The following is a 17,886-nucleotide window of genomic DNA, read 5'->3' on the forward strand; positions in this document are numbered from 1 at the left end:
AATATCAAGTGTTTGTGTTAAATGCGAAGAAATCAAAGAATAATCATTCCATCTCTGGCAATAGTCAAGAGAGGCTGCAGTTACAGGGGGTAGTTTGTGTGGTAGGGCATGGGTGGGACCTTGCAGGTCTGTCGGCACAGAGGGAGAAGCAGAAGACACAAAAGTAATTAGGGGGTAAAGGGTCATCTTCATGTTAAGAAATTCAAAAGTAGGCCAGAATTTCATGTAATGCTACATATTCGTGCCATTGGGTGGCGGTATTTTCTTTAGGGTTGTTTGCACCCCGCCAGTAGATCCAAAGAAGAAGAAGAGGACCGCAACATGCGCTCTCATCAATAGGCGACAGACATGGCGGCCTGTGGGCTACTCCGCTCCCTGTCTTCAAACTTTAGCACAGTTTTACCTTTATTCAGGCGCTCTGCACCACTTTGCATGGTGCGGTGTGCGTACAAACCCTGTTTTGCAAGAACTCTAGCGTCTTCTAGCAGATTAACAGCAGGTATTACGCTGTCACTTCGTTTTATTTCTGCATGTAACATGAGACGTTTGATTGCTAAAGGGTAATGTCAGCTAACTGAAAAACAGGACACCAGAGATGACGACGACGCTGCTGCGTGTCTGTTTTTCTTATTTTCATCAGACTGGGCTGGGACAGCATAATACACAAGATAATCCTTTTACGGGCTTTTTTAGCTCTGAGTTTCTTCTGTTGTTTTGCAGCACTAAAATTTACGGATAAGCACGAATGGATTCGAGTGGAGGACGATGGAATTGGGACTGTCGGTATAAGCAACTTTGCCCAGGTGAAACACACACACACACGAAAAAAGTGCCTACATGAAATGTGACCGTCTATGGTGACACGCCAGTCTCACTCATGTGTATGTTACTGCCCCTAACATTGACCTTTTGTTCTGCTACTTGCAGGAGGCTCTGGGAGACGTAGTTTACTGTGGGCTGCCAGAGGTGGGAACACAGCTGGCTCAGCAAGGTAAAGTTCAGGGCAGTGTTATTTTGGCTTAAAGGATACCACAGTGCCCACTGGAAAGTTTTTTAGTGTCAGTGGTGTGAAGGCGAGCTTTAACAGATTTAACTAATGTGACATAAAATTTCGAATGTTTGGAGGGTTTTTTTGCATTCACTCTTGCATTAGGGGTGAACTTTTTAAGTGATAATGAAATAGTCTGACTTTTATGTCAGGGTGTCCGCGGGGTCTTAAAAGTATTAAAAGTTTTTAAATCAATTTTGGGAAAAATAAGGGCCTTAAAAAGTATTAAAAAGTCTTAATTGTGGTTTTATGAGGTATTAAGTTTGATAGGTATTCAAGCTTTGACCCAAAAAATATCCATGACTATTTATTTTCCTCCTTGCAGCTGTCCCTTGATTGGGACGTTAAACATTTCAGCCGATAAAGTTCTGAAATAGAAAAGAATAGAAAATAATAGAGTTACTTAATTGATCCCAAACTGGAGAAATGTTGTGTTAACAGCAGAAATCGATGGAGTCAGTAGAAAAAGAATAAAATAAAAAAAATACATAAAGACTCTAGTTACAATAAAGTACAACAATGAAGATTGTGAGCGGTATAAACACCAGCTATAAATTAATGTCATTTCTAGTTTCATAAAGAAAAATTAAATACAACATTAAAGCAAATCACACTATCTCCAGAACATGTCCTAAATTTTAAAAATGATTAAACAATTTCTCATTTTCTTCAGCAAGTTGGCCTCAAATACGTGCTGTTTCTAGTTGTGGGAGTGTCGATAAACCTGCCTTTAGTTTCATTTGATCTTTCAAGCTTTATTCCTCCTAAGCTTACATCAGTTCTGTAAAAATGTAAACTACAACTGTTAAAAAGTGGATGCCAACAACAACAACTGAAAGTTGTGATAAAGTCTTAAAACTTTTTTAAAGGTTTTTGAAAAAGTCTTAAAAAGGTATCGAAATCAACCTCAGGATTTTAGCATATACCCTGTTTGTATTTGCCTACCCACAGCCTCCAATGTAAACCAGGTACATGTAACAGATATTTGCACCAAAATTAGTTATTTCCAAGTGCTGTTTCTCAGTGTCTGTCAATGACCCGACCAATCCATTTACAACATTGGTTAAGCTGTTCAAGATTGTGCGTATTACAACCCACATGCAGCAGTTATTCTGCAGTGGTCTGTTCAAGCTTGAGAGTCTAACGATAAAATGAAGAGGGAAGTTACGTTGGCTCTGCTTGGTAAATGAGCACTGGCGGGACATAACCAGAATTTGCTAACATTACACATTCCGGACATGTCTCAGAGCACCAGGCTGAGAGTAACGCTGTATAAACTTACACAGTTTGCTCGTTGTCATGACACAACAACAGGGCTACGTACTTGTGTATCTACCTGGTCGTGTTGTATCTGATATTAAGTTGTCTCGAATGAAAAAAGAGTAGGTTTAAAGCAAAGGTTAGATCTCAATTCAAACGCACCCCAGAGTCACAATTTTGCGACCTTGTGCATGGGACTCTGGGTCACCTTGCATCCTGCAGAAAGTTGTCCATAACAAAAAATAGTGTTAAAGAGACAATTTGGTCTCCAGCCTTCTAAAAAAAATGCACACCTTGGCAAGAATAATGTTCTTATAACAGTGGGCAATAGTAAGCAAGCAGAGTCTTTATCCCAGAAAACCTGATTCCATATAGTGCTCACAGCGTGTTTAAGGCCTGTTTAGACATGCTTATCACCTAACTACATATTGCTACTGTCTAAAGAGTTATCATGAGAGTAAGTTTTCTACTTTTGGCTAAACTCAACCCAAGGCCACGAACAGCTACAGAGAAAGAGATGTTACCTGAAATGATGTGTAATAATTTCAATATTGGTTTTAACAGATGAGTTTGGAGCTTTGGAAAGTGTGAAGGCAGCCAGTGAACTCTATTCTCCATTGACTGGGGAAGTTGTAGAGGTCAACACTCTGCTGGCAGATAAACCTGGTCTGGTCAACAAATCTTGCTATAAAGATGGTAAGCAAAAACATACTTGTGACACAAAGTGTATAGCTGTATGGTCAAGACCTTTTGACTCTTACTTATCAGGTTCAACTACAGTGATCATTTACCATGTTGCATTACACTTTGGACAGTAGATGGCAGTAGTGTATCATCCTATGGGAGGTTGTCACTCTAGAAACACTGAGATGAGGCCAGTTTTGAATTATTGAAATGAAAGTGTCATGCTTTAAGCAATATTGAAGCAATGTTTGAAATGATTACCCTTGAAGCAACATTTGTCTTAGTAGTGACCATCTCTGCACAGCAACCATTCAATAACCATAATTATTTTGTACATATTTTACTCACTTTGCATGCATATATTAAATTATCCATTAACCATTTATTTGGTTTTTATATCAGTTAAAGTGTTTCTCTCATAAGAAAGTCTATATGTTGAAGAATCTCATGGTGGTGATGTAAAATGTATGTTTTGTAATTGATGACTTAAGCATGAGAACTTATTCAGCCATTTGCTAATAGCTTAACACAGTTGTAATCTTCTCAATACAGGTTGGCTGATGAAGATGACCATTGCTAACCCTGCTGAGCTTGACACTCTCATGGATGAAGCAGCTTATGAGAGATACATTCGCTCCATTGAAGACTAACATCACACCCCTCTTTTAACATAAAACCACTCTTCCTTTCAAATACAACTGGCAGGAAACCCCACAAGTAGTGCCTGTGACTGTTGCAATGCAATGCTAAGCATTTACTACTGGAGATCAGCGGTTTCAAAAAGCTGACCTGCTTGTTTTGTAATGCTGTGAACAATAGAAACCTGATTTACTGTTAAAAATGACTTTGCAGGACTGTCCATCTGCACTGATAGTAATTCAAATTATGAGTTGTTGCAGCCTCAAGTAAAAGATATTGAGACTCGGCAGAATTTCTAAGCATTTCAGTCATACAAAGACTTGAATATAGATTGCAGAACATTAATAGACTTAACAAGCACTTTTTCTTTGTGGTATTAACAATAATGTTGGTCTACACTGCATGTGTGACAGTAGGCTGTAGACAAAATATGTAGATACTGGACCTGTAAATAAACATTTCCTGAAACATTTTATTTTGATTTTTGTATTTCTTAAATAGAAACTTTATTTGTATTTAAATATGAACAGCTTTTTAAAAGTGACACCTTATCCTTAAGTTCATTGACCTGCTTGTAGTATTGGCCCCAAGTCAGTGTCACAAAGAAGGAAATTTCCTTCGCTTAAAACAACCCAGTTAAGTGTATACAAACACACACATAATGCATTTTGAGCCAGAAGTTAGACCACTAATACAAATGCATACAAAATGAATCCTGCATACACACTTGCATAGGAAAGCAAATGAAACGTAAAAATCTGAATTTGATTGACCTATTTCCACATTCACCCTGAAAACTTAATCCATGCTACTTGCATCGATTTGTAATAAACTGCATCTCAAAATGAAATAATCCAACAGATATCAATAGTCCTTATTGTTCCACTTTCAGCTTGACTCCATGTATGTAGTTTTGTACCATTTAAGCAATCTCTGGCTGTAATTAAAAAAAAGCCTGGTATGATCTTATTGCTCAATATCTAAGAACATATTAATGTTTATGTGCAAAATGTAAAGCCTGTCCAGTGTTGTAACTGTGTGGTCATCTAGCTGTAAACGGCTGCTCCACCAGGTACAATAGAAAACCTGTCCTTAGCTGTTGGAGTTCTCCTGGCTCTACCCCGTGGTGCACGAGGCTGAGGAAGTCCCTCTATCCTGCGGTAATCACTCTCCAGCCTCTCTTTTCTCTGGGCTCCTTCGTACAACACGCTTGCAGTGAAGTCTCTCTCGTTAAGGAAGGCAATGGTTTCGTCCCTCTTGCGGCTCACATACCCCTTTAGGACAGCATTGTAGGGATTCATGGCTGCATCTGCATCTGGATCTTCAAGCTGGTGTTTGAATTCCATGCGGGTGATGACTGGCAACAGGAACTGCCTTCCCTCCCTCGTCACAGCCCCATCCCTGTGCGATAAGCCCAGAGCCTCCGAGACCAAACGTGGGGGAAGAGGGATCAAGTCACAGCCAGAGTGCTTGTCCACATACTGAGCAAACTCTCTCCGCACCAAAGCTACATCTTGTAGAGAATGAGTCCTTCGCTCGTCCAGGTCTGTGACTATTCGCTCAGGGTAGGTCTGCCCAAACACCACACCTAGAGAGTACAAGGTAAAGGAGATTTGTATCATAGGATGTAGAGTTGCAATTGACCTGCTTTGAATCAGCAGGGACATTAGGACTATACAACTTGTTCAAAACACAGTATTCATCACAAACTGCTACCCAACAGCCTAACAATGATGACTTCCTCACCAGCACGTCGCAACATGGACGCAGGACATTTCCAGGGTTTGTGGATGAGCTCATCAGGCAGGTCAGCAAGTTCAGGGCACCATTTCCTCACATAGGTGCCGTAGGGGTCACAGGTCATCGCTGCATCAACGGGATGCATGACAAAGTTCCAGTGATCCAGACCACTCATGCCCCCATTCTGCCACATCATAGCATCTATCGCAACATCTGCATCCACCAGTGTGTCCTAAACATAAGATAACAGTACTTTTTAAGCTGTACGTTGAATATCTATTCAAGGAAACTCTTATGGGGGTTAATGCAGCTCTCACCTGGAACCAGCGGTAACCTTCTTGCCAGGGTAGATAGAGATATGCAATGAGAAAGGAGGCCACCACATGTCTCATGTAGTTGTTCATCCAGCCTGTCAGCCACAACTGCCTCATGGCTGCGTCCACCAAAGGGTAACCTGTGCGACCTCGCTGCCAAGCTTTCAGGTGGCCACGGTTATTGCTCCAGTGCAATGCCTACAAAATCCAGAGGGAGAAGTTGCTAAATAAAACATAAAACCTTTACATTGTCAAGTGAAGAGTAGTTGAGCATTTTTCATTCTAACCTTGTATGGTGGTCTGAGGGATTCCCAGGGGAGATCAGGAAACAATGTTAGCTGCCAGTAAGCCAAATCTCTCCATGCTAGTTTGCGTTGGAATTTCGGGGGTCTACAGCGGGCCCCTTTGGCATCCCACAATAGCCACCGTGGGCTGAGCTGCCCAAAGTGAAGGTATGGAGACAGGGTGCTGGTGTTTGGGGCATCCGCCCTGCCTGACTCTTTTTCATACCTATACACACCTACGGCCAATGAGAAGAATCGTTATCTGCTGTTAGGTCAAAGCCATACTTTTTACCATTACCCCACTAAAAAGTGTAAACTGTTGGCCAATTCCTCACCATCATGAAGAAATGCCTCAAGTCGTGATTGTGCTCCTTCTTCACTGAAATCCCAGGATTTACGGATGTTAGCTGCCCAGTCAATCTGTAAACCAAAACACAAATTAAAGAATTGAGAATTTGTACTCTTATCTTAACTATTTTAGACTGTCATTCTCCAATGCATTTGCCACTCACTGTGGTACCATCTTTCCTGCGGGGCATGCGCGCTAGTTCTAGCTCATCCAAAGGCACACCCTGAGGCCTGTGGACAGGTGCAGGAAGAGATCCAGGAGGGTCTAAAGGCACCCCTAAAGCTGATCCTGGGTTTTGTTTACAGCAGTTCATGAAGTGGGACACTGAACCAATTCCTGAAAGAAAGAGAAAACATAAATCAACATAAAATTTGAACTAAATGTTGATCAGACACATTTCTGTAATACTTAAAGCTCTGGCTGATCACAAAAAATGTAACAACCTCAGCTTATCAAATTCCATTAGTTGTGACTTACCTCTGAGTCCCACACCATCTGTGCTGACAGAGTAAGGGTCTCTGAGACAGTATGAGTGAAACATCTGGAACTCCACACCATCTTTCTGAAGGGCTGTCACCACATTGTCATCCCTCTCCTTCAGCCAGGGCTCATACAGGGCATTAGCAAAAACTTTCTGTGCCCCTGTTTCTTTAATTAGCTTCTTAAGGCTACAAAGTGATGATCCAACCTCACTGCCATCTCCTTTTGCTTTGAGGAAGACAAGATGGCTGCCAATGCGCTCCAGAGACGAAGAGAAACAAGATAAAGCTTGATGAAGCCAGTATTTACCTGTTAGAAAAACACATTGGGTAACAGTGAGAGGGAAAATTATGACTTGTACGGCTTCATAAAAGTTTCATGACATCAGACTCATCACTACAGACACACTAAGTGGTTCCACTAACAACTTACATGCTCCACCCATAGCCACTGTAACCCCGGGTCCTTCTTCTTCTTCGGGGCTCCAAATAAAGACAGGAATGACAGGTGCACCAGCCTCCAGTGAGCCAATGAGAGCTGGGTTGTCACAAAGTCGCAGGTCCCTCCTGAACCACAGCAGTACTGGTGGCGATGCAGAAGGTAAGGCAGGCAAGCCTACGACATTCTGGCTTGCACCTTTTCGCCTTTGTCGCCTGTTCCTAGAGCGTTTCGGTTTCTCTGGTTGGTTCAAATCTTCCTCGTACATCACTTGGTTACCTTCTTTGACTGTGTCTTGCCTAAAAGAGAAGCTGGGAGGTGACGGAGCACATACAGTTGGACTTGTTCCTTGCTTATTCTCGCTGGTTGTCTTTGGTGTCTTAGACTTAACCCAAACCCCAGTTTGGGCCGAAGTGGTGTTATCTCTACTTTTAACTACATCTGCTGGCCGATTTTGGCAAGTTTCTTGACCATGAGAAACTGAGACTGGTTGAGAAGATCCTCTTCGGCTTGGTCCATCTTTAAGCTTTTGGTGCTGTGTCTCTTGGCTGGGGGCTAAGAGCTGATTATCCTTCATTTCCAGTAGGGAGAGAGCCAATGCAACTTCCAATTCATCATCTTCAGCCTGCAAGGTCATAAAATCAAGTTTTCATTTATTTATGAATTTAAATAACTGTTTACAGCTGTGACTCTGAAAAACACTTGCAACAAGTAGTGAATAGACATTGGCCAAAATGCTACATAGCATAAGGAGCAAATGGTAAGATACTGATGAAGCTGCAATTAAAGCGTGATTTAACACCAGATTTGGTGTTTTTAAACGAGTTTCGGTTTATTTGTAACTACAGTTAAGGTTGCTGTTTGAGAACATGAAAGGCTAACCGGTGTTATTCCCTCTTTTGTTAGTTTCATCAAGTGACTGGAACACTTCATTCACACCAGGTTAGCCTCTTCTTTTTTATTATTGTTGTTATGAAGCTACCTAGAGATACCCAACCTTATACTGTATACTTTATTTCCACATGTTCTTAGTTTTGAATTTTATTCGATCCCGGAGATAGCGAGAACAACCTCAGCTGAACTTAACACGATGATTGACAGTCAACACAAACTAGCTAAACCTGTCATCAAAGCAGGTAGCTAAATGCAAAAAGGGAGGGACTGTGGGAGAAAAGCTTCATTTTGGCCATAGGAACTTTTTTTGAAACTTGGGACATTGCCTTTTAATTATTTGCATTGCGACTTTGGAACTAGGGTCTAAATTTAGAAATAGCGTCGTAAATTCACCCCTGAAAATGACCCTTTAAAGCGAATGTTTTTTACTTGTGGGTTGGTAGACAGTAATATGTTGACATGTAAGTTTTTGATGTTGTTACGCTTAAAATTAATAATTAATAATTTGTAGTACGTTTATCTATTCCAACTCGTTTGTTAAAATTCCTGGCTGATAACTTGTTAGCCAAAAAGATGAACCTTGGAGTTTGGCTAATTTGGAGTCTTCTTCGTCTCGTGCAGTTCAACGTAACGTACAGGCGGTAAGTGAAGCATTGCAACAAATGTGGTTATATTTATTCCTTAAAATGTTGAGTCGCACTGACCTTAATTGCTTTTACTTAGGTTTCAGAATTTCTCATTTTAAGTTGAAGCTTCTCGACCGTTTTAGTTTATCTGATAAATAAAAGCTTTAACGCACTCGTTAACTTTGGTCAACGGTCACTCACCTTTGAGAAGTAGCCGTTGTAGATAGATGTTAGGATGTTGTGTATCGAGATGTTAGCCGTGGAAAGGGGCTGGATGATGGAAAGAAACTGGGACCGGGTCTCCTCGTGCCCCAAGGCGGACACACATATCGCGAAAAAGCTCTCTGGATCTTCTCGACCCACCAGAACTTCTCTTAACACCCTTCTCACCAGGGCTTTACCGTCTTCAACAGCACCCACTGAAGGAGGCATCTTCAGGTGAGAGTTTGCGATAAAAAATCCCCGAAACGTAGTAGCAACTTACAACATGACTAGTGCTGTGTTTGGCGTTATGGTAAGTGACTCCACGTCTTAAAGCTTCACTGACTACTGATTACCAAACAACAGCTGATTTTGAGTTACACAAGCCACGTGTTAGTGTTTTGTAACCGGCGAAGCCAACGGATTGTAATGGGTTTAATCCAACACTAGAGGGCGTACAAGTCTTAAAAATAAGAGGTACCACACGTACAATGGAGACCCATTTTTCCCAACAATCAGTAAAAGTTCTGATCCCCCTCTTAAATGAAAATGACACGTAAGATACAAAACACAGTTTACACCAGTGTCTGTTTTTGTCACAGTGTGAGGCCCTCATTTACTCTCTCTGTTTCATCATCCAGTCTTCAAAAAACAGTTCCCTTTTCATATCATGCATTTCAAATTCAACCCATCATGACAGGGGTCCCCACAAGCCAAATCCTATCAAACAAATATCCTCTGCAATTTGGATTGATGCTACAATGATGAAGGGGGGCATCTTCCTTAAGATAATCGTTCTTTAATTTCTACGAAGCCTTCATCATGACAGGAATGTGATCCTTTTTAAGTGAAGCCTGTGATGTGAAGACTGAAAACAAAGCAGAAGACAGTGTACCCAGCAGTGAATATTTAATCATGTTCCTTAGTCAAGCCGTGGACGGGTTGCAAAGTAATTGATTTTTTAATGATGCCATGCATAAGCTTTAAAACACACAGCAGGGAACAATAATTTGTGGCATTTGTAGATCAAACTCTAAAATGCTCTGAATAGTTGGTATAACCTTCACTTTAAAACAGAACTACTCAGAAAAATAAAGGTTTTATTTCTTTTATGCCTACACATTTTCAAGAAGTCACGTAAAATGTGACTCAGTTATTCAGGTAATTGGCTTAGAAGTAGTCAGAGGGTATACAAGGGAGATGTGTTAAGAGCTGTGGTATGTGGCGAGAGCAGGACAGAGAGAGAGGAAGAGAAAGAGATTGAGAGAGAGAGAGAATCAATAGTGTTTAGACAGAGAAGTGGAGTCTAAGTGTGTGATCAATAGAGAGCAGAGAGGAGAGATTAGCTGCTTTTCTCTTTCAAACTAACACTGACAAATTGGTGAATTGGTGTATCGGCCCTTGGGCTAAACGGATTGACCTGCTGTTTCCATGTTCTACCATGTACTGTCAATAAAGATCTGTGTTCATTGTACCTCTCAGTGAAGAAAGTGAATGAAGCACTGGCAAGAAGGAGAGGGGACAGGTAGAGAGGGGAATGGAGAAGTTAAAAATACAAAAAGTGGAGTAAAGCTTAGGTGCCCAAGTTAACATCCATTCTCACAAAATGTCCACACCTCCGTCTCATTAACAAATGCGTGCACTCACATGTGCATCCTCGTGCACACTGTTATAAAACCATAATAACGTCTCCAGGAAAAATTAATGGAAAGGCAGATTAAAAACTAAGTGAGGAGAAACGGGCCACTGGTGTAGCTATTTGCAACTCATAAATCATTCTGACACACCCACGCGCATGTAGACACATGCATAGACACACGCACACATACACAACACACCCCACACACACACACACACACACGTACTGTAATTAACCACAGGCTATTTACTCTCTCCTGCTGTAAATTAGACATGCAGACACAGTTATTACATTAGGGGGATCTGCCATGCAGAATACTAACAGGGGGAGGAGGAGGGGACACAGGTACACAACAAACTGCTCATACAAACACAAACACGTACACAAGAAAGAGGGTACGGAAGAATCATAGACTGACGGGAGTGAAAATGAAGCTGCAGCACAGAGAATAGGGGCCCCAAGCTCTTTGTTCCCTGCTGCATTTCATTATCCAAAACGCCAGCCAACACACACGACACACACACATACACACACGCACACACACAATGCACCTCCCCCTCCCCTAAAGCTGTCTGCCTCCACTCCATGCACACAGCACAAAAGAGAGGAAAATAGAGATACTGCGTCAGTGCCATTCGTTGGCATGTGGACTCGGTCATATCAAGCATGTCTGCGTGGTCATCCTGAGCAGATCAGGTGGTTCAGTGCTGTTAATGTTAAACAGTATCCTTTAATCTGCACTTGGTAGAAAGTGGTTCCCCATAAATTCTATTTTAAACTGAACAATAGGAGATGAGGACTTGATTAAAGCAAGTATTGATACCCTGTCTCAGCCAGCTTGTCTCCATTTAGTTCATCTTAAGTTTTCTCTTTTTTTTCTTCTGGCAGTCCGGCTTGTTCTGCTTGTGTGTGTGTGTCCTCTGGTTCCCCCTGCCTTCCTCACCCCTCTCTGTCCCTCTGTTTTCCCACGGTGATCGATAGCTCATTACAATCATTGACTGCAGCTCATCAGCACCTGTTAAGGTCTGGAGAGACAGAGAGAAGGTGCGTGTGTGTCTGAGAGGTGCCTGTTGATAAACAGAAAAGATTGTTCTGGAATGAGTCAGAGGTGAGACTTGACACTTGGATGGGTTTTTTCTGATTCACATTCATTGCTGCAGGTATCCAGTTTGTCGCCCCTTTATGGTCCGTGGTCTTGGGGAACATCTTATTATGCAACTCACGTGGGTACCATGGTTTGTTGCTATGGTGATTGCCAAGGGAGCCAGAGTATTATAGGTGTTTATCCTAGACAGGAGCAAGGCAACTCACCGTCTATCAGGACAGGCTTCAATTTGCCGCACAGCTTGGACCACACATTAAGATCAGCACAGTCACAGAGGGACAAAGGGAAAGAGCATACGCCACAGTCAAGTGTGGATGTGATTTAGTGGATAGATCATTGAGTATTTAGATTCCTGAAAGAAAGACCTTGATCAAACACTCAGTTGTTGGTTTAATGCGTCACTGCAGGTTTTTTTTTTTTTTTTTTTTTGAAGGAGAGGGTAGGATGTGAGCAGAAGAAAGCTCACATCTGAAAAAAAAGAGCGAGAGTCTGTAAGATTGTAAGACTGTTGATGAAAGCAGGAAAATGTGTAAAAATAAATGAATAATAGAGATAACAATGAAGCCCCCAACATTGCACTTGGATTTATTCACAGGATGTAGTTCAGGGAAAGAATTGGCTTAAAGAGAATGAAGTTTTAAGAAAGGGGATAAAAATAGAGTGAACACAATGAGGGACTAAAAAGAGAACAAGTCTCTCAGCCTATGCATAAATTACACACATCATTTACATATTCATTATGTTTTGTGTACTAATGAGGGTATTTGCTTAATACCTCCTACAGCACTGGCAGCTTTTGTTTGGCTCTAGAGATTTAAAAGACCTGCAAAAAAAGAGAGAAATGGGAGCAAGGGTCCCTGTTGAAAAGGCCAGTGAAGAGGTCAATGGTACTCTCTGATTGTACTGATGATAGAATCAATTGTTTTGCTGTAAGGTATGTATGATTTGTGAATGAGCGCAGCCAGCATAAGCTTCTTCAATATGTAAAACGTGGCATACTTGATGGGGGTTGGTGGAAGTTAATTAAAACAAAACAAGCTTTCTCTAAACTATGGGCTCTCTTTGTCTTTCTCTTCTTGTCTCAGTGGAATAAGTAACTGCAGTTGTAATTACCTTCAGGGCATTCACTTTAAGCATTCCTTCAGGTGTTAAAAAAGTCTCCCAAATGACAACAAAGAGACAATTTGCGGCGTGTATTTAAGAAATGAAAAGTTGCACATGAGACGATCAAGTACTGTTGTGCATATATCAGTGCATTATTTCATAGACATAGAGGAGGTAAATGGTTCAAAAAGTGGATAAATGAAATGAAAGGAAAGAGAGGGGAATGGAAATGTAGAGACAGGGGGAAGGGCATCGGAGGGATGAGCTGCAAATGAGAGCGATGGCGGTGGCAGGTTGGCACAGTGCCATCCAGTCAGGACTTGAGCGGGGGCGGGCATGGGCATGGGCGCTGGGGCTAAGAGAATAAGAATGGAAGAGAAACAGACTTCCATGCTACTACCATGGTGCCACCTTGGCACGGGCACAATGGAGCGAAACAGATAGAACAAGCAGAGCCCGGAGATATAGGAAATGTCGAACCAATGCAGTGCAGAGAAGGAAGCAAGATTCCAGCAAACCAAGGATGACTCAGATGTAACGGACGATGAGAGGCATAGAAGACTGTTGAAGACTTAAATAAAGGATACACCGAAACCGTAAGATGTGATAAAGAGATGATCGTTGATTATGCAAAGAAAAGTTGGAGGAAAATTTGATGTTCCATCCTTTACGAATTTTCTTTCTCTTGATGCCAGCCTCTTCCTGCCAGCCAGCGGGCACCATGCCAGCCCGCAGTCGTAGCATACCCGAAGCAATCCACGCATCCACTGGAAAACTGTCTTAGTCAAAGACAAGGACAAGACTCACCTCAGAGGATTTGCTGCTAATCACTGTTTGCTTGGACAAAGCCAAAACGAGGTACCAAGGCAACGGTTGCCAGTGATTCTGTGATGGCATCTCTTCAGGAGCGGCAGAGGGCACTGGGAAGCAAGATGGCATGCTGCCAAGCCAGCATAACGCACACATTCACAAACAGAAACCCCCATACGGTAAGCGGAAGATTTTGGATGCCTAAAATGTTCTGGCGATGTCGAACCCCTCAAGGGAGATGCCAGAAACAGAGATGGCATCATGCCAAACACAAACAGAGATGCGCAAACAGGCGCCACCATGAACCACCATGAACCGTGTGAAAGTGCGAGAAACGCGGACACGAAAAAGTAAAACAGAAGATCAGAACTACAAATGCAAAAGAAGTAGGAGTCTGGTGTACACAACATTTTCTGAGCGCAAACTGAACCAAGTGCTAATTGTGAAAAGGAAGCTGCTGCCCATTTGAAAAAAAACAGAAGGGATTGTACCATTCCTTATATAGAGGAAGAGAAGAGAAAGAAGGAACAAAATGAATAAGGATACAGAAAAGAAAGAAGGGGATATTTTGTGCTTAACGAAGAACAGTGGGAGTGGGTGGACAATGATGATGAAGAGCTTCTCTCCTGCACATGCACACCTGGGATGTTCTTAAAGGGATATCCCCTCGAAGGGAGGGATGTGTTGGCATCATCTCCGGGGTGTCAAGCTGTGTTTCTGTATTGCCAGTCAAGGAGGGTGCTGCAGTCGTCAGGGGCGGGCAACTGTCTGGGCATCTCATCTGCAGCTAATTAACAGCCACACACTAATTCTAACAGCCGATCATAATTAGCGATTTAATCGCTCGTCAACGCTTTTCTCCCCCCTTAAATTGTGCCTCCTATTTGGACACGTGCGGATAAGCTAAGGAACGCTGGATCTCCCTCCCCCCGCCTCGTCCTTCTTTCCTTCATCCTTGGCTCCAGACTCCAGTGGGATCTTAATTAAGCCTGGGCTTCATTATGCAAATGGAGTACAATAAACGACAGCAGAGGTGGAGCGGGATCCAGACTGAAACGGAACGGTGGGAGGGGAGGACTGAAAATGGCAAATGAAGATATGTGGAAGGTTACCAAATCACCTATATAATGCTTTTATGTGATATAAAATGTATTATGCTGTATCGTGTATGTCTTTGGTGTAGAACTACTACATTTGGAGTGGGACCAACACTCCTCGCTGTGATACTCCAGCTCTGTTGTCATTTGGAAAACTTCTCTGAAATAACACTGGATGTGCAGAATGTTGAGTCTCACAGAGCAAATTCATAAGGGAACGGTGACAATAAACCCCGCAATATCACCAGTTGGCCGTTGTCGTGGTTATGAAGAAAGATAGAAGAGATAGAGAGAGAGACGGAGGCAGACAGAAACACTGACAGTGGCAGCAGCATGGCAGCTAATGTCATCTCAGTTTAATCATCGCATGGGATCATGGGGTTCATGAAAATTCATTTGCATATCATTAAATGGAGAGAGGTTATTTGGTGCAGGCGGCCAAAATGGGATTGGATGAAGCAAGGGGAAAAAAAGGCAAATGGAGGGGCTCGTTATTAAACAGCAATGTTTTATAGTCCGCCAGCCGATTCATTTAATTTGGGCGTAATTAAAATGTGTCAGACTCAATCAATCATAGGAACTGGGATATCATCAATGTTTCGGTCTGAAAAAAAGACCAATCAGTGGATATGTGGTCAGACATTTTCCAATAACAGTTTAAGTGCTTTAGTCTACTGTGGGCTTGTCCCAGCTCCAATTTTCTTCCTAATTTATGTGAAGGAGTGTATCAAAACATCCAGTGTTGACTTCTATGTTTTGTGTCAAGACATGTCTCTCTGACAGGTGGCGATGCCAGCCTGTGCAAGTCAATAAGAGGATGGCTCACTCTGTCTTTTCGACCTTAGTGGTAAGCTAGCAGTGGTGTGTATGTATGTGCAGGCATACGTGCAATTCTCATTTGCATAAGTGATGTAATTAGACCGCCCTTTCACATGCAGATCAGTTTGACAACATGGCAATCACTCCAACACACACACACACACAGACACAGCCATACACACGCGATAACACACACTTGCTGCCGTGACCACCCCCATATCATGGGGTGTCTGTTGTCTGTGAGCAGAGAGTGTAAAGATTAACATAATCCAGCTAATAAGTGTGAGTAATATTCACACAGTGACGCGTGGCGTAGACACTGTCCTGCTGATGCGTATTTGTATCTCATTATAGATGTAAAGTACTGACGGGGGGCCAACAGGGGTGTGCCTGCATGGATGGGGGATGGGTGGGGTCAAAAAATGTTGCTGAGAATGAGGAAACACCAAAAGTGTGATTTTCTTAAAAAAGTTTTTTTTTTCTCACTTTTTTTCCCACAATCTTATATCTATTCCTTTCCCAGAATTCCACCAAGAGCTCTTCAAATATCAAGACAGCTTAAGGAGGTTAACTTATCGCTCAGGTGCTATAGTCCAGATTAGGAATTTTTTTCTTAAATTTCCTCAAGATGGAGAAGACTATTCAACTGTTCTTGTACATTACAAGGAGGGCACGGAGTGTCATTTTTATTGCAGAATGTAGGAATTATAAATAGAGTGTATTTGCACTTGCAGGCTAGCTCTGCCAAATGATTGATTAGGATGGTGTGACGACCATTAAAAAGTCATTTAAAAGATGGATAGCGACCACATTTCCAAATAAAAACCACTTTATACCTGATGAAGTGCTGAACAAACTCTTCTTCAAAGACATTTACTGATTACTCTTTGCATTTCAGTAAGTGTAATGTGGGAAGCACCGATGTGCTACGTGTAGCTTCAGCTGCAGAGGATACAGAACCAGTCTTTACAGCATTGCCAGGCCATGAATGGAGCTTTTCACATATTCTAACTGAAATTTCATCACATTTTTTTGTTGAAAGAGGAGGCAGTGTGGAATTCATTGGAATTGTTTTTCAATCTGTTTGCATCAACAGGTCTTCACCCACACAAACTGATTGAAATAAATGTTATTTTAGGGTCTACTGACGCTTTATCCAAAGATGCGAAGCTGTGGCTAAAGGTGTGAATGTATTTGAGCTCTGTCTCTTTAACTCGGGCTCCACCACAGCAGCATGCTTTGGGATTCATGCATAAACATGAGCTGGCCTTTCAGCTCTCTCCTCACATAACCAATCTAAATCTAAATGAGCCCCCACTACAGATACACCAGCAGGCAATGACATTACACCCCCCCGCCCCAACCCAACCCCCTGCTCTACCCTACTACCCCCAGCGACACATATACACCAGCAGGCAATAATTTCACGCCATCCCTCAAAGCCCCCCCTCCACCTCCACTGCACACACACTCGTACCCCTTTTTGCCGCAACCCCACCAGTTGCACAGTACTCATTTGATTAAGAGGGGGAGGAAAGGGAGAAGGAGAAATGGTGGGGGATCACTTTATCAGGATGACTTTCTAAGATGGCTATCATCAGCTGCGAAGCTATCTCAAGCAGCTTTTGTTTTAAGTTTGCTATTGTTTCCCCATGTCTCCAATTGCCTGTTTCCTGCAGCTCAGATCACAAACCATTTCACACATCAGTTTCTTCTGTTCTTAAATTATTTTGTAATGGTTTTCAGTATGGCTGGTGGAGAACAAGAGGTAGACACAAACTGTGCACTCTGTTTTGTGTTTGCACTCTGGACCATCGCATATTTTTGTACCAAAGATTTTTCTCAATTAACTTACTTAACTTAATGTTTACACTAAAATGGCAAAAAATAAAACCTTCTTTACCAACCCATGTTGTGGTCTTTGAAACATTGCATATGAAAATCTGTGCATCATAAATGTGCTGTAGTGTGCAATTTTGCTCCCCTCTCTCCTAGAGTCGTAAAACACATTATCATCAGGAGCAGCAGCAGAAGCAGCAGTGTAATTCATCCAAGGTCGTTAATATTCATCATATCATTTAGTCACAAAGGAAACTCATCTGGCTGAATGTCAGAGATGTAATTAATGAAGTGACCCCAGAGGTCACAGCTCCATTCACCAAACGCCTTGCACACACTGCTGTTTTTAACACATGCACACACTCTATTGCACATCAAAAGTCTCCAGCCAGACAAAACCACCCTCGCACCTTCAAACAGAAAAATGTGAACCCATGCAAATACCACAACATTCACAAAATGGCTTCTTTTAGTTGGACCAAAGGGATGAGACCAGAACATGCACCAAAGCAGACT

General features: G+C 42.1%; 2 protein-coding genes across 2 annotated transcripts; one reads left to right on the forward strand and one right to left on the reverse strand.

Moving 5' to 3' along the window:
* Positions 1-277: 277 nt before the first annotated feature.
* Positions 278-4,089, forward strand: LOC141796011 (glycine cleavage system H protein, mitochondrial-like). Its single transcript, XM_074676863.1, has 5 exons — positions 278-499; positions 721-803; positions 928-991; positions 2,873-3,004; positions 3,545-4,089. Exons 1-5 carry the CDS (start codon positions 349-351, stop codon positions 3,640-3,642), a joined length of 528 nt encoding a protein of 175 aa, XP_074532964.1. The 5' UTR covers positions 278-348; the 3' UTR covers positions 3,643-4,089.
* Positions 4,090-4,180: 91 nt separating this feature from the next.
* Positions 4,181-9,337, reverse strand: LOC141796010 (deoxyribodipyrimidine photo-lyase). The gene is made up of 9 exons (XM_074676862.1): positions 8,958-9,337; positions 7,231-7,861; positions 6,796-7,107; positions 6,482-6,654; positions 6,305-6,389; positions 5,973-6,205; positions 5,689-5,883; positions 5,378-5,603; positions 4,181-5,219 (listed from the first exon to the last, which is right to left on the reverse strand). Exons 1-9 carry the CDS (start codon positions 9,186-9,188, stop codon positions 4,678-4,680), a joined length of 2,628 nt encoding a protein of 875 aa, XP_074532963.1. The 5' UTR covers positions 9,189-9,337; the 3' UTR covers positions 4,181-4,677.
* Positions 9,338-17,886: the final 8,549 nt, after the last annotated feature.

The sequence above is a fragment of the Halichoeres trimaculatus genome, unplaced genomic scaffold (genome assembly GCF_033239565.1).
Source record: "Halichoeres trimaculatus isolate MK-OKI-2021-1 unplaced genomic scaffold, fHalTri1.1 fHalTri1_scaffold_10, whole genome shotgun sequence".
NCBI classification, from domain to species: domain Eukaryota; kingdom Metazoa; phylum Chordata; class Actinopteri; order Labriformes; family Labridae; genus Halichoeres; species Halichoeres trimaculatus.

Bases quoted from the DNA above. Each gene is read 5' to 3' on its own strand.
- LOC141796011 (XM_074676863.1), top strand. From the start codon at position 349: ATGGCGGCCTGTGGGCTACTCCGCTCCCTGTCTTCAAACTTTAGCACA. The intron at 804-927 runs GTGAAACACACA...TGCTACTTGCAG, and splicing joins GTATAAGCAACTTTGCCCAG to GAGGCTCTGGGAGACGTAGT. The intron at 992-2,872 runs GTAAAGTTCAGG...TGGTTTTAACAG, and splicing joins AACACAGCTGGCTCAGCAAG to ATGAGTTTGGAGCTTTGGAA.
- LOC141796010 (XM_074676862.1), bottom strand. From the start codon at position 9,188: ATGCCTCCTTCAGTGGGTGCTGTTGAAGACGGTAAAGCCCTGGTGAGA. The intron at 7,108-7,230 runs GTAAGTTGTTAG...TTTTTCTAACAG, and splicing joins AGTGGCTATGGGTGGAGCAT to GTAAATACTGGCTTCATCAA. The intron at 6,655-6,795 runs GTAAGTCACAAC...TCTTTCTTTCAG, and splicing joins AGATGGTGTGGGACTCAGAG to GAATTGGTTCAGTGTCCCAC.